General features: G+C 43.6%; 1 protein-coding gene across 11 annotated transcripts in view; it reads right to left on the bottom strand.

Annotated features, from left to right (window-relative positions):
• Positions 1–4,075: 4,075 nt before the first annotated feature.
• The window catches only part of LOC106138068 (la-related protein 1), a 58,541-nt gene continuing 46,891 nt past the window's right edge, over positions 4,076–15,725 (bottom strand). For all 11 annotated transcript variants that reach the window (XM_060952471.1, XM_060952472.1, XM_060952473.1 and 8 more), the window contains 10 exons: positions 15,250–15,378; positions 14,617–14,708; positions 14,114–14,221; positions 13,195–13,346; positions 12,471–12,579; positions 11,947–12,092; positions 10,427–10,560; positions 9,946–10,073; positions 5,792–5,895; positions 4,076–4,267 (listed from right to left, as the gene is read on the bottom strand). In XM_060952471.1, the coding sequence (XP_060808454.1) occupies positions 4,212–4,267; positions 5,792–5,895; positions 9,946–10,073; positions 10,427–10,560; positions 11,947–12,092; positions 12,471–12,579; positions 13,195–13,346; positions 14,114–14,221; positions 14,617–14,708; positions 15,250–15,378 (1,158 nt within the window). In that variant the 3' untranslated portion in view covers positions 4,076–4,211. The remainder of the gene's footprint in view (positions 4,268–5,791; positions 5,896–9,945; positions 10,074–10,426; positions 10,561–11,946; positions 12,093–12,470; positions 12,580–13,194; positions 13,347–14,113; positions 14,222–14,616; positions 14,709–15,249; positions 15,379–15,725) is intronic.

Here is a 15,725-nt window from a genome sequence, read left to right as displayed (position 1 = left end):
TTGAAAGATGTGAAGTCACTTTTCGTAGTTAACGGGTCAATCGATTATACGTACCCTGGTTCTCTTTTAGCCATAATTACCTTATGGTATCTCACAAACTCATGAAGCTTTCGCCAGAATTTCAAAATGGAAGTTGAAAAGTAACACCACACCCATCTCGCTCACACTGTGAAGAATGCGAGCGAGATAGCATTACGCGCGCCTCTCAACATAATAATTGCCTCAGACCCATGCTTTTGCCGTGTAAACATATGATACAGGAACGGAGATATTATTGTTAAATTTCGTTTAACTTAAATTTGTCAATTTTATTTTATTACGTAAAAAGTCTAAAAATAAACTTTTGAAACGTCAAATGAGTTCTAAAATGTCGATTTTTTTTCTATAATATTCTGATATTGTCAATACGAGTTAGTCGGAAACCTTTATAATGAAATTTTTCGCAGCAAAATTTATTATAATTAATTATAATTCAAATTATACCTGTTCTTTTATGAAATTTCAAAAACATCACATCTGTCAATTTTTCTTGCAACCATGTCACTGTATATGTATATATTTGAAACGATATATCTCCGAAACTGTTCATACATTTAGCAGTTACATGCTCAATTGTCCTAAAACACCGTGGCAGTACAATGGCCGACCCCGGACGACGAAAGTACGAAACATTATATTTTAGAATTTCAATCGAAATAAATTTTAAGTCTAAATTGACGAAAAATCGGACGAATTTAAAAACATATTAAAAGAAAGCAATGTCAATTGAATGTAGGTAAAGTTTACGAGTACATCACATCTAATGCAGACAGAACAGATGCGCTTGCTCTAGTAATAAGCAACCGTAAATCAAAGAGGATTTTGTTACAGCACTAAGAATTAAAAACTATTCAACGTTTGCAAGATATCATAACTAGTTATTTTTAAAAGTATTTTTATTGGATTTGTGCAAATTAAAAAAAAAAAACCTTAACAATTTTTCGCCCAAAAACCCATTCGTCTCCCGGGGTCGTCGCTTATGAAAAACACACCGGTCACACATTCTGCACACACGTTTATACAACCCGAAACGCCTTAACCTCCTTTTTAAGTCATGAAAAATATCAACAACTGTACATTATAACAATTTAGACGATTATTTTTTATAAAGTTAGCCGTTCGTCAATAGTTTTTTTAGAGTCGTGCAAAGTCCTTAGAAATTGTGGTGTCCATATTGAATGGCATACATTTTGATGGCATAAACAAGAGACATGAAAACGTTTTTGTCATAACCATCGTTTCACATAACTAATTCTTATGTTATGAAACACCATGATTATGTCAATTCCAATGCCAATAAAATGTATGGGACCACAAAATGTCACGTCACATTGACTACAAATATTTCGAGGGTAGATTCAGTCGTACATACTAAACAATTTCATCATTATTATCAACAGTTATCATATATCGGTAGCTATTCGAGCGTTTATACTAATATTAGTATTGTATTGTATATGCGCTTGCGCACGTCTCGAGCTCTCGTTCGAAATATGTCTTTTTTTTTCGATTTTAAATGACATTTGATGATAAAAATGAAATATCTAGTATACATCGATGAATTTATTCTAAAATATTTGCATTCAATTCTGGCAGATTATTTTTATTTATAGAAATAACATGAATATCTAGTTTTTTTTCTATAAAAGGAAAATTTGTCTTTATGTAGCTGATGGAAACTTGATTTTACGTGAGAAATATTTTTCGTAATTAGGAACTGATAGGGAGAAAATAAAATTAATTTCGTAAAGATCGTAATTAGGGTTCAAATTACGCAGAAAATAAATAAAATGCATTATTATTCGTATTATTTCTATAAAAAAAATTACCTACGACTTGTCAATATGTTCACACTACTCTGTCAACATTCATTATTCATAAGAGTTTTCATTAAAAAATCACTTAAAGATACACGTTTATTAATGTTAAGGATTACTACATATAAGAATTAGTGATTTATTATATTTATACACAGTTCCTTATTAATAATAAGACGAAATACCAATTAATAATGAAACAATGACAGTTTTAAAAAAATACATTCCATTTTCTTTCCAAATCCACCGTATTATTCCAACGCTTTTAGACAAAATTATACATATAAAAAATGCTCATTTGTGTTCTATATATTACACCGTGAATAAAGATTATATATTCAAATATCGGATGACTTCAAAGATTTTTTTAAACTATCATCTACGTTTTTATTTTCTATCTAAACATTTTCGCTAGGAACACAATCCGAAAATATTGAGCCAAGTCTACACCATCATGTAATTTTTCCAAATATTTCAATACACGCCTCGCAAAACTGTCTTTTGTAACACATTTCATTGATAAAGTAGACTTGAGACTCGTTATCCAAAAATCCAACATTTCGATCCGTGCAAATCTTGAAAAGTCATCCAATTATTTTATATACACCTTCATCTTAGCATAACAAGTTTAGGCAGTTTGACTGAACAAACATACAGACATTCGGCTAACCGAAGGACCGGAGATCCGCACTGTAGCACCTGGAGTGCGCACTTAACCTACGAAAGCGATACAAACTAAGAAAAAAAAAGAATTTTTAATATTTTTTAAGGTGAATTTCGAAACGCTCGAAGTATTCAATCTCGAAAAATGACGTAAAATAACCCTCGTATGATAGAACTGCATCGGAAAAACAAGGTTTAAATATTGAACAAAAGAGCACATCGCAATTTGAAAAAAATAAAAAAAAATATCAACGTGGAATCGAGGAGTTTTAAAAAAAGAAAATTCGATGTACTGTAGATTGACAATAACTAGTCATAAATTCTTGCCTTTGCTTTGACATAGAAAAAAAATCTATTCCAAATTCGAATGCGTTTAAGTCGATTTCATCACATTTATCAAACCAAAATTAAACCTACAGAACTCGAAATAAGGTCCACATTTGATGTATAAGTACCAACTGACTGTTTACATTACATAATAGCAACTTTAGAAAAAAAAATCAAGATCTAAATTCGAATTTACAATTTTAACTATTCACTTCAATCACGCGCGAAATCCACCATTTTGTTATATTACCAATTACAATTCTAATAGAAAAAAAATAACTAAACGTATGACTGCTGTTAATGTACATTGTCAAAAATATATATAGACATATGTTTACATCGAGGCATACATGTCGCTGGCAGCTCTAGCGGTGCTTATTGTCTTTGCATACAAGCTGGAACAAAGAAAAATAACAATTATTAATATTAATATGTAGTTATAAAAGGAGAAATTATATTTGCGTGATTTGAGTTACAGACGTGATACATACATATATTCACGTCTATATCCCTCGCGGGGTAAATAGAGCCAACAGTCTTGAAATAACTGAAAGGCCACGTTCAGCTGTATAGCTTTATGATGGGATTGAAATTCAAATAGTGACAGGTTGATAGCCCATCGCCTATAATAAGAATCCTAAGTTTATTAGCTCATCCCTTAATCGCCTTTACGACATCCATGGGAAAGATATGGGAGCGATACATACATACATATAATCTATCTATAAAACGATCAATCATCTCATACCCTTGCGGGGAAGACAGAGCCAACAGTCTTGTAAAGACTGATAAGGCCACGTTCAGCTGTTTGGCTTAATGATACAAACGATATCGATTGGGAGTGTTCCTATTCAAAACGTCAGAAACCGCACGGTTACCGAGACGGCCTCTGTGGCGCAGTGGTAGTACGCACTGTCTGTGACACCGGAGGTCCCGGGTTCAAATCCCGGCCAGGGCATGAGGAGAAAAGAACTTTCTCTGATTGGCCTGGGTCTTGGATGTTTATCTATATAAGTATTTATTATAAAATATAGTATCGTTGAGTTAGTATCTCGTAACACAAGTCTCGAACTTACTTCGAGGCTAACTCGATCTGTGTAATTTGTCCCGTATATATTTATTTATTTAAAGAAAAAGTGAACAAAGCTAGTTCTACACAGCATGTAATAAAGCATGTAACTCACCCAAGCCCCGTACGCGCGCAGCCTGCACCCTCGCGATATCAACACTACATCGGCCACCGTGGTCGTCCACTTCACTAATTTTATTTTATTATATTTTTATATAGTTTTTTTTTTTATTACTTTTTAATTTATAAAAATGCATCGATAAACTACTACGTTTAAGTATTGTCCGCTGTGAAATTCACTGTTTAGCCGCTAGTGGTTTAGGTTCGCAGTCCGGCTTCGTTTTCGGCTTGGCTGCAAGTGAGAAAAAAAAACAACATTTAATAAGTCGTACATTTCATTCGTTCATTCATTCATATAGTGACGTCTACATCCCTTGCATGGTACTGAGCCAACAGACTTGAAAGACTGATAGGCCACGTTCTGCCGTCCGTAAAAGAAGAATCCCAAGTTTACAAGCCCATCCCTTTTTAGTTTTAGTTAGTTGCCTTTTATTGCATCCATGAATAAGAAGGCTTAACTTAGGTTTCTTATTTAGGCGATGGGCTAGTGACCTGTCACTATTTGAATCTCAATTCTACCATTAAGCCAAACAGCTGAACGTGGCTTATCAGTCTTTTCAATGCTTGGCAATTTTGGCTCTGTCTACACTGCATGGGACATATACGTGATTATAAATATAAGTATGAATAAGAAATGTAGTAGTCCTATTCTCTTTTTTCTATTAAAAAGTAATGAAACATATTAAGAGTGTTTAGTATACTTCAAAATGAGTATTGGTTCAAACTCTTTACTTCGTTTACCAGGTTGCAACTGGACACATACAAAAAAATAAAAATAAAATTTTTGAGTTAACTTGGAATTCCATTAAGAAACTTAAGACCGATTTAATGTTTAGCATAAGTACCTATTGTTATTTTATTAAAGTGCATGTTTTTAAGTTAAAATCAAAGTGCAGTTTCAGTTCATCAAAGAGTTCATATAACTATTTTTCAATGAGTATTAAGTAATTCGACAGATTAGTCGCCTAATACGACACCGATTAGCGAACGTAATAACCAGAGATCGGAATAGGTAGATTTATTTGGGGCCAATGAACTAAAACGTATATATTAATATGGACATGCCTCCGACCGGGATTTGTAAATTATTAAGATTTTTTTTCGGAATTTTTACAAGTGGAATTAAGAATATATTAGTGGTAGCTGTTTTCCCCCGACTTCGTTCACGTACATTGTAGTCCTATGTTACCCGCGGACAATGTAGTTAACTGTAAGTACTGAAATGGAATCCCGAAAAAGAGGCTTATCCATATTATGCTTTCTATGGTAATTCATGATGCAAGTACATAAAATCAATCTACGTATTCCGATCTATGGTAACAACATTATTCCCCTATCAGTCTTCCAGTAGTATCGACAAATTATAGGCAGAATTCATTTTTATGGCGCGTAGGCAAGGCTTTCAACACTGTTGCAAAAACCATAGACATTGATATTTTTAACACCTCTCCAGCAAGGGCTAAGCATTTGTTGTATGAAAACTTCTTTTGTGATTAAGTATTTACATTTATCTTCTTTAAGACTAATTATTCACAGTATGTATGCACTTAAGCATCTGCTTCAATGTTATAATTAACTAGTGTGTGTTTAATTGGCGTTCTCGAAAATCTTATTTTTTAAACTGTTTTTATTAGTGAAGACCTGTAATTGGCACTTAAATGTATAATTGAAAATCTAATGATTGTAAAACTTGCTGTTGGTCATCCAAATATATAAAATAAAAAATAAAATAAAAAACAGAGCGCAGTGTACTCACGTGCGGGGCGCGCGGTGGCGACCACGCTCTGTGCGCCGCACGAGCCGGCGCGCCCGCGCTGCTCCTTAGCGCCGGCTGGTTGCGCGCTAGTGTTGCCGCCGCTCCTTGTGGAAGGAAATTAACGTTAATACATATAGGTACATTATTATGTAGAGTTAGCCTCGTAGTGAGTTCGAAACTTATGTAACGAGATACCAACTCGACGATACTATATTTTATACTTAAAAAAAAAAACTATATCATATAGATAAAATTCTCGTCTTATATATAAAATTCTCGTGTCACAATGATCGTTCCCGTAGTCCTCCGAAACGGCTTGACCGATTCTCATGAAATTTTGTGAGCACATTGAGTAGGTCTGACAATCGGCCAACATCATTTTTCATACTCCTTACTGATAAGGGTTGTCCACCCTTAAAATTTTTTTAATGTAGAAATTACTTAATAATTATTTATATGTCAAAAGAACATTTGCCGGGACAGCTAGTTTTATAATAAAAAAGAGTCAACGTGTGTGTGTGTGTGTGTGTGTGTGTGTGTGTGTGTGTGTGTGTGTGCGTTACCTGAGCGTGAAGCGTGCGTGCGCGCGCTCGCTCTCGGACAGCGAGCGGTGGCGGTCGTAGGCGCGCGCGTGCGGGTGTGTGTGTGTGTGTGTGTGTGTGTGTGTGTGTGTGTGTGCGTTACCTGAGCGTGAAGCGTGCGTGCGCGCGCTCGCTCTCGGACAGCGAGCGGTGGCGGTCGTAGGCGCGCGCGTGCGGGTGTGTGTGTGTGTGTGTGTGTGTGTGTGTGTGCGTTACCTGAGCGTGAAGCGTGCGTGCGCGCGCTCGCTCTCGGACAGCGAGCGGTGGCGGTCGTAGGCGCGCGCGTGCGGGTGTGTGTGTGTGTGTGTGTGTGTGTGTGTGTGTGTGTGTGTGTGCGTTACCTGAGCGTGAAGCGTGCGTGCGCGCGCTCGCTCTCGGACAGCGAGCGGTGGCGGTCGTAGGCGCGCGCGTGCGGGTGTGTGTGTGTGTGTGTGTGTGTGTGTGTGTGTGTGTGTGTGTGTGTGTGTGTGTGCGTTACCTGAGCGTGAAGCGTGCGTGCGCGCGCTCGCTCTCGGACAGCGAGCGGTGGCGGTCGTAGGCGCGCGCGTGCGGGTGTGTGTGTGTGTGTGTGTGTGTGTGTGTGTGTGTGTGTGTGTGCGTTACCTGAGCGTGAAGCGTGCGTGCGCGCGCTCGCTCTCGGACAGCGAGCGGTGGCGGTCGTAGGCGCGCGCGTGCGGGTGTGTGTGTGTGTGTGTGTGTGTGTGTGTGTGTGTGTGTGTGTGTGTGTGTGCGTTACCTGAGCGTGAAGCGTGCGTGCGCGCGCTCGCTCTCGGACAGCGAGCGGTGGCGGTCGTAGGCGCGCGCGTGCGGGTGTGTGTGTGTGTGTGTGTGTGTGTGTGTGTGTGTGTGTGTGTGTGTGTGTGTGTGCGTTACCTGAGCGTGAAGCGTGCGTGCGCGCGCTCGCTCTCGGACAGCGAGCGGTGGCGGTCGTAGGCGCGCGCGTGCGGGTGTGTGTGTGTGTGTGTGTGTGTGTGTGTGTGTGTGTGTGTGTGTGTGTGTGCGTTACCTGAGCGTGAAGCGTGCGTGCGCGCGCTCGCTCTCGGACAGCGAGCGGTGGCGGTCGTAGGCGCGCGCGTGCGGGTGTGTGTGTGTGTGTGTGTGTGTGTGTGTGTGTGTGTGTGTGTGTGTGTGCGTTACCTGAGCGTGAAGCGTGCGTGCGCGCGCTCGCTCTCGGACAGCGAGCGGTGGCGGTCGTAGGCGCGCGCGTGCGGGTGTGTGTGTGTGTGTGTGTGTGTGTGTGTGTGTGTGCGTTACCTGAGCGTGAAGCGTGCGTGCGCGCGCTCGCTCTCGGACAGCGAGCGGTGGCGGTCGTAGGCGCGCGCGTGCGGGTGTGTGTGTGTGTGTGTGTGTGTGTGTGTGTGTGTGTGTGCGTTACCTGAGCGTGAAGCGTGCGTGCGCGCGCTCGCTCTCGGACAGCGAGCGGTGGCGGTCGTAGGCGCGCGCGTGCGGGTGTGTGTGTGTGTGTGTGTGTGTGTGTGTGTGTGTGTGTGTGTGTGCGTTACCTGAGCGTGAAGCGTGCGTGCGCGCGCTCGCTCTCGGACAGCGAGCGGTGGCGGTCGTAGGCGCGCGCGTGCGGGTGTGTGTGTGTGTGTGTGTGTGTGTGTGTGTGTGTGTGTGTGTGTGCGTTACCTGAGCGTGAAGCGTGCGTGCGCGCGCTCGCTCTCGGACAGCGAGCGGTGGCGGTCGTAGGCGCGCGCGTGCGGGTGTGTGTGTGTGTGTGTGTGTGTGTGTGTGTGTGTGCGTTACCTGAGCGTGAAGCGTGCGTGCGCGCGCTCGCTCTCGGACAGCGAGCGGTGGCGGTCGTAGGCGCGCGCGTGCGGGTGTGTGTGTGTGTGTGTGTGTGTGTGTGTGTGTGTGTGTGTGTGTGTGCGTTACCTGAGCGTGAAGCGTGCGTGCGCGCGCTCGCTCTCGGACAGCGAGCGGTGGCGGTCGTAGGCGCGCGCGTGCGGGTGTGTGTGTGTGTGTGTGTGTGTGTGTGTGTGTGTGTGTGCGTTACCTGAGCGTGAAGCGTGCGTGCGCGCGCTCGCTCTCGGACAGCGAGCGGTGGCGGTCGTAGGCGCGCGCGTGCGGGTGTGTGTGTGTGTGTGTGTGTGTGTGTGTGTGTGTGTGTGTGTGCGTTACCTGAGCGTGAAGCGTGCGTGCGCGCGCTCGCTCTCGGACAGCGAGCGGTGGCGGTCGTAGGCGCGCGCGTGCGGGTGTGTGTGTGTGTGTGTGTGTGTGTGTGTGTGTGTGTGCGTTACCTGAGCGTGAAGCGTGCGTGCGCGCGCTCGCTCTCGGACAGCGAGCGGTGGCGGTCGTAGGCGCGCGCGTGCGGGTGTGTGTGTGTGTGTGTGTGTGTGTGTGTGTGTGTGTGTGTGTGTGTGTGTGCGTTACCTGAGCGTGAAGCGTGCGTGCGCGCGCTCGCTCTCGGACAGCGAGCGGTGGCGGTCGTAGGCGCGCGCGTGCGGGTGTGTGTGTGTGTGTGTGTGTGTGTGTGTGTGTGTGCGTTACCTGAGCGTGAAGCGTGCGTGCGCGCGCTCGCTCTCGGACAGCGAGCGGTGGCGGTCGTAGGCGCGCGCGTGCGGGTGTGTGTGTGTGTGTGTGTGTGTGTGTGTGTGTGTGTGTGTGTGTGCGTTACCTGAGCGTGAAGCGTGCGTGCGCGCGCTCGCTCTCGGACAGCGAGCGGTGGCGGTCGTAGGCGCGCGCGTGCGGGTGTGTGTGTGTGTGTGTGTGTGTGTGTGTGTGTGTGTGTGTGTGCGTTACCTGAGCGTGAAGCGTGCGTGCGCGCGCTCGCTCTCGGACAGCGAGCGGTGGCGGTCGTAGGCGCGCGCGTGCGGGTGTGTGTGTGTGTGTGTGTGTGTGTGTGTGTGTGTGTGTGTGTGCGTTACCTGAGCGTGAAGCGTGCGTGCGCGCGCTCGCTCTCGGACAGCGAGCGGTGGCGGTCGTAGGCGCGCGCGTGCGGGTGTGTGTGTGTGTGTGTGTGTGTGTGTGTGTGTGTGCGTTACCTGAGCGTGAAGCGTGCGTGCGCGCGCTCGCTCTCGGACAGCGAGCGGTGGCGGTCGTAGGCGCGCGCGTGCGGGTGTGTGTGTGTGTGTGTGTGTGTGTGTGTGTGTGCGTTACCTGAGCGTGAAGCGTGCGTGCGCGCGCTCGCTCTCGGACAGCGAGCGGTGGCGGTCGTAGGCGCGCGCGTGCGGGTGTGTGTGTGTGTGTGTGTGTGTGTGTGTGTGTGTGCGTTACCTGAGCGTGAAGCGTGCGTGCGCGCGCTCGCTCTCGGACAGCGAGCGGTGGCGGTCGTAGGCGCGCGCGTGCGGGTGTGTGTGTGTGTGTGTGTGTGTGTGTGTGTGTGTGCGTTACCTGAGCGTGAAGCGTGCGTGCGCGCGCTCGCTCTCGGACAGCGAGCGGTGGCGGTCGTAGGCGCGCGCGTGCGGGTGTGTGTGTGTGTGTGTGTGTGTGTGTGTGTGTGCGTTACCTGAGCGTGAAGCGTGCGTGCGCGCGCTCGCTCTCGGACAGCGAGCGGTGGCGGTCGTAGGCGCGCGCGTGCGGGTGTGTGTGTGTGTGTGTGTGTGTGTGTGTGTGTGTGTGTGTGTGCGTTACCTGAGCGTGAAGCGTGCGTGCGCGCGCTCGCTCTCGGACAGCGAGCGGTGGCGGTCGTAGGCGCGCGCGTGCGGGCCGCGCCCCGGGGCCGCCGCGCCCTGGCTCGCCAGCAGCTCGTTCAGCTGCGGCTGCGGGCGGGGGGACATATCTTAACTTCTCATTCAATTCTTAATGTTTACGTACGTTTGATCACGTCTATATCCGGGTAGACAGTTATGTTAACTTTATTAAACGATAACTTGTATAGCCTTTAGAAAAAAAAACATATTTCTATTTCAAAATTTTGGAAAAATTTACATTTAGTTTTCGTATAAAATCAAAATCGAGAAAAAGACGTAATGAATCAATGTTTTCTGTTTTGTATTCGCAAATACTAATAGATTTTTTTATATTCACAAACACTAACCGACATCAACTACTTTTATAATAAATATCAAAAATCATTTATAAAAAAATTTTCAAAACATTCCCATCTCCTCACCTCCAGGACCCTGAAGTCCTCAATGCTCTTGAAGTTGGCCAAGTACTCCTGGAGCTTGGGGTCCACCTTCAGGGCGGCTGCGTTCTTGTAGTACTTCAGGAAAGCCCAGAACTTCTCCAGACCGTAGAGCTGACCTGGGTATCATCACATTTGAGAGAATTAAAATCTCATTCATATAAACACGTGTGGTTCCCGGCACCAATAAAAAAAGAATATAACCACTCCATATCTTTCCCATGGATGTCGTAAAAGGCGCCTAAGGGATTGGCTTATAAACTTGGGATTCTTCTTTTAGGCGACAGGCTAGCAACCTGTCACTATTTGAATCTCAATTCTATCATTAAGCCAAACAGCTGAGCGTTGTCATTCAGTCTTTTCAAGGCTCTGTCTACCCAGCCAGCGATAAAGAGATATAGAACTAATTCTCTTTATATCCATCAAAGGCTGTTCAATTCAGGGATCACAATTTAGAAAGAGTAATGCAACCTCATTGGTTTAATAAAAGTAATGGCTGGTAATAGACGCTCAAATAGATGTAAAAAAAGAAAAAAAAAGAACTTCAAATAGTGTCTACCGCCCAAGGGACATAATGTGACTATATGTATGTATGTAAAGGTAAGTTGCGTGCGCGTTTAATACGTGTATTATTTATAGTTTTTTTTTTTATATAGTTAAAGATAATGTAACTCCTGACACATCACGAAAGCGGATGACCACTCCGTGTAATGATCTCTGGAGGTTTGATTTCCCCGCGGTGCGTAACCACTCGTGTCCAGGGGGAAACGAGGGGCCTAAAATGCGGGATGTTAATTAAAACATACATTTTTTCTAGCTGAAAGCTATAGTCTCTGCCTATCCGTCTGGGAAAATTACGTGGTTGTATGTATATTATATGTATGTATGTATACATTCAAACTATAGATTCAATTGTTAAGGCTTATGGACCATGCTGAAAATTATTCCTATGTTAATGTAATAAATTGCAACAAGATATTCACTTTTTATCATTGAATAAGGCATTCTTAATAGAATGCCTTATTCAATGCCACTTAATAGTGGGAGTAAAATTAGCTCAGGTATTTAACGAATTCGCTAAGGAATTAATATTATTTTCTCAAAAGGAAAATACTTTGGACTTTATTAAAAAGTTCTTTTTTTAAAATACATGTTGACTACGTTGTATTCTGTTGTGTGATAAAAAAATAAAATAACAATATCTGAACTTCCATAGGAGCAAAAAACGATCGGGAGTTCCACAAGGGCGTCGTTTGGGTCAAATAGTTTTTACATTAAAGATTTCAAGAACAAAAAAGCATATTTTTCTCCATAAATCCTATCATTCTCGAAATCAGCGCTTGTCTCATGTTAGTAGTGCTGGTACAACTCTCTTCTGAACTTCTTCCAGTAATCTAAAGAGCTGGACCGCCATATTATTAAGAGAAAACCGGGAGTCCCACAAGGGTATCATTTGGGCCCAGTGGTACTTATTTTGAAAATAAAGTTTTCTTTGTAAACCTTACCATTCTCGAAGTCAGCGATAGTCTCCTGCTGGAAGTGCTGATATAGCTCTGGTCTGAACTTCCTCTCGAGCCCGTACGAGTAGAATCTGAACAGGCACTCTAAGCCGTATCGGAAACCGGCTGCTGCGTCTTCGTTCGCTAGCGTTCTGTGATAAATATGAGAACATTGTTTATTTTATTCATTCATACATACATATTATTGTGAATTTGCTGTTATTTATTGTGTTGATATAAAGAGTTATTGTATTGTATACGTATATAATTAGTGCCGTGTGGTTCCCGGCACCAATAGAAAAAAGAAAAGTACCACACCATCTCTCATAAAAGACTAAAGGACAGGCGATGGGCTATCACTAAATGTACCTGTCACTATTTGAATCTCAAAATTATCATAAAGCCATACAACTGAACGTAGCCTTTCAGTCTTTTCAAGTCTGTTAAGTCCGTCAACCTCGCAAGGCACATAGACGTGACGTATGTATTTTTACTAGAAATAATAAAATAAATAAATTTACGAAACTAACCTGAACTCATTATACATGGTGCGGTTGAAGTGGTCCCTGAGGAAGAACGACCAGAACCTGAACAGGGTGTTCATTTCTTGCGATTGCCCGATGCCGAGCTTCTTGCGTTCTGTGGAACAAGACAAACATACATACATCCCGATTAATATTATAAACGCTCGAAACTTAGTTCATTTATTTGTCACCTCTTTATCGGGTTATCTTCTGAATTAATCTTCTTGAAATATCATGTAAATATAATTTACGAGTCTGCAGAACGAGATAGGGTGCCTTGCATCCCGGTATAACTATAGTTCCCGTGGGATTTGCGAAAAACCTGTATTCATTTTTAAAGTGGCGCTAAATTCGTCGCTTTGTGTTGGCGGAATTTAATTCGTTGCTTTTTGTAGGTGGCGCTAAATTCACGCGAGCGAAGCTGCGGGTGAAAGCTAGTATTACTATAAAGTGCTGTGTTTCTCTTTAGAATAGGACCACTCTACTTATCTCCCATGGATGTCGTAAAAGGCGACTAAGAGGATACACTAATAATTGTTGCCAAGCGCTTGACAGACGATCAAGAGGCTTCTAAAGACAACAATTTTATCAAATTATAATAAGCCGTTTATAAGTTATGAGGGAACAGATGAACATCTTTACTATCTATACATACAGTCCAAAATCATAACCCTCCATTTTGCATCGCCGTAGTCGGTAAAACAATTGATAGAAAACGCTACGATCTCACCTTTGAGGCATCTAGAGTGATATTTGTGGTACGCCTGTTGTGTGAAGTGGTTCTCCCGGAGTAGCCCATGGCTGGGGTGGTGGAACGTGGGCAGCGACTGGGGCACGGAGCCGCACGACGAACCCAGCGTGGGCGATGTGCCTATCGATGACCTGGTAAACAGATAAGGGAAATAAGTTCAACTTATTCTTCATTTGCCTGTAGAAAGTATCTGTGTAAGAAAGAAGTTAAATTACTAAGAAATTCAAACTTTGTCGGATAGATGGCGCTATTGAGAATTGTCCATACATAGTGGGAAAGTAAATTAAAGATAATATAATTTAGTTAGTCAAACAAGAATTTTAATCAGCATTTAAAGATTTTTTATTGACATTCGTGACATTCACGTCTCGACGCGAATGTCACGAATAAATTTCTCAAACGTCTGCCGGCGACTAAAGAACCTGTCCGGCTATATTGCATAAAATTTCGTAGGTGGCGCTAAATTCGTCGCTATTCGTGCGTTTTTTTCGTTGCTTCTCATAGATGGCGCTATATTCACGCGGGCAAAACTGCTGGTAAAATCTAGTATTATAGGTATATCTATACTAATATTATAAAGCTGTAGAGTTTGTTTGTTTGATTGTTAATTTGTTTGAACGCGCTAATCTCAATTTTGGAATTAAATTTTTTGTTGGATTTAAAAAATCTTTTTGTTTTGAATAGACCATTTATCGAGGAAGGCTTTAGGCTATAGAACATCACGCTGCAACTATGAGGAGCGAAGAAATAATGGGGAATGTGAAAAAAATCGGGGAAAATTATTCAATGATGCCCAAAATTACTATTACACGCGGACGAAGTCGCGAGCACAGCTAGTAAATAATAAATGGCCGGACCATTTTGGGTCAACTTATACGCCTCGCGTTGTACGACTCACCCGGTGCTGTGAGTGCGCGGGCGGTGCTCGCGGATGTCCATGATCCAGCCCACGTGGTGCTCCACCGGCGGGTTCAGGCTGTGGCGCGTCTTGTTCTTCCTGCTCGTGCTGCGAAAAAAAAAGGAAACATTTATATTTCGGCCTCTGTGTGGTACAGACAAATATACAAAAAAGAATGGGACCACTCCATTTCTTTCCCATGGATGTGGAAACATTTATATTTCGGCCTCTGTGGAGTGCTGTGTGGTACAGACAAATATACAAAAAAGAATGGGACCACTCCATTTCTTTCCCATGGGTGTCGTAAAAGGCGACTAAGGTATAGGCTTACATACTTGGAATTCCTTTTTAGGCGATGGGCTAGCAACCTGTCACTATTTGAATCTCAATTCTGTCTTAAAGCCAAATAGTTGAACGTGGCCTATCAGTCTTTTCAAGACTGTTGGCTCTGTCTACCCCGCTAGGGATATAGACGTGACTATATGTATGTATGTAAGACTCACATAACGTCAGTGGCGTGTGGGTCCTTGTTGGCCGCGTAGAAGCGAGCGGTGCGGCGGCGCGCGGCCCTCCCCCCGCCGTGCTCCGGCTCCGCCTGGAATCAATCAATCAGTCAGTCAAAGTTGTTTGACAGCTTATTTTTTTCAATGTACTCAATTCTTATACAATGTAGTATAAGAATGGAGTACATGGCGTTTAATTCGTCGCTTTTTGTAGTACAATACAGTACAATGTATGTGTGTAATTCCTTGCCAAATACATCAAGAGGTGTACTACAACCATTGTATTATTGGCGTAAATAAATATATATATAATGGGGTGGAGGGTTGATAACCTGAGATACAGGACTAGTCCTAGTTCAGGTGTCAATCCGCCATAATTTTATAGATGGTAGGTACTGTTTTAAGAGCCTAACACCTAAATAAGAATAAAAATTGTTAATGTACCAATTGTCTTAGAATTAAGTTTTTTATATTGTTCTATTTAACTTAACTGTAATTGATTATGGTGAGCAATAAACTTAAACTTATATTGTGTGTGTGTGTGTGTGTGTGCGTGTGTGTGTGTGTGTGTGCGTGTGTGTGTGTGTGTGTGCGTGTGTATATGTATGCGTGTGTGTGTGCGCGTGCGCTCACCCGCTTGGGGCGCGGCGGCGGCGGCGGCGGCTCGGCGGGGTTCGCGTGGCGCTCGCTGGGCACCGTCGCCTCGAACTGCTCGCGCGATATCAGCGACACGGTGCGGTATTGGTTCTGGCTGCCGTACGACTGTTATAAACAGTAACACATTTAGGTACTACTTGTGCCGTGTGGTTCCCAGCACCAGACCACTCCGTCCCATTCTCATGGATGTCGGAAAACACCGACTAATGGGATGGGCTTATAAACTTGGGATTATTATTATTTTAGGCGACAAGCTAGCACAACCTGTCACTATTTGAATCTCAATTCTATCATTCAGCCAAACAGCTGAACGTGGCCTATCAGTCTTTTTAAGACTGTTGGCTCTGTCTACCCCGCAAGGGATATAGGCGTGTTGTGCTAGCAACCTGTCGCTGTTAGAATCTCAATTCTATTATTAAATTGTCCTGGGTTTAGTCCCGGTTGCATCCTCA

Source organism: Amyelois transitella, chromosome 28 (genome assembly GCF_032362555.1).
Source record: "Amyelois transitella isolate CPQ chromosome 28, ilAmyTran1.1, whole genome shotgun sequence".
NCBI classification, from domain to species: domain Eukaryota; kingdom Metazoa; phylum Arthropoda; class Insecta; order Lepidoptera; family Pyralidae; genus Amyelois; species Amyelois transitella.
Note: the sequence above shows the minus strand (reverse complement) of the source record. Positions and strands in the feature narration are given on the sequence as shown.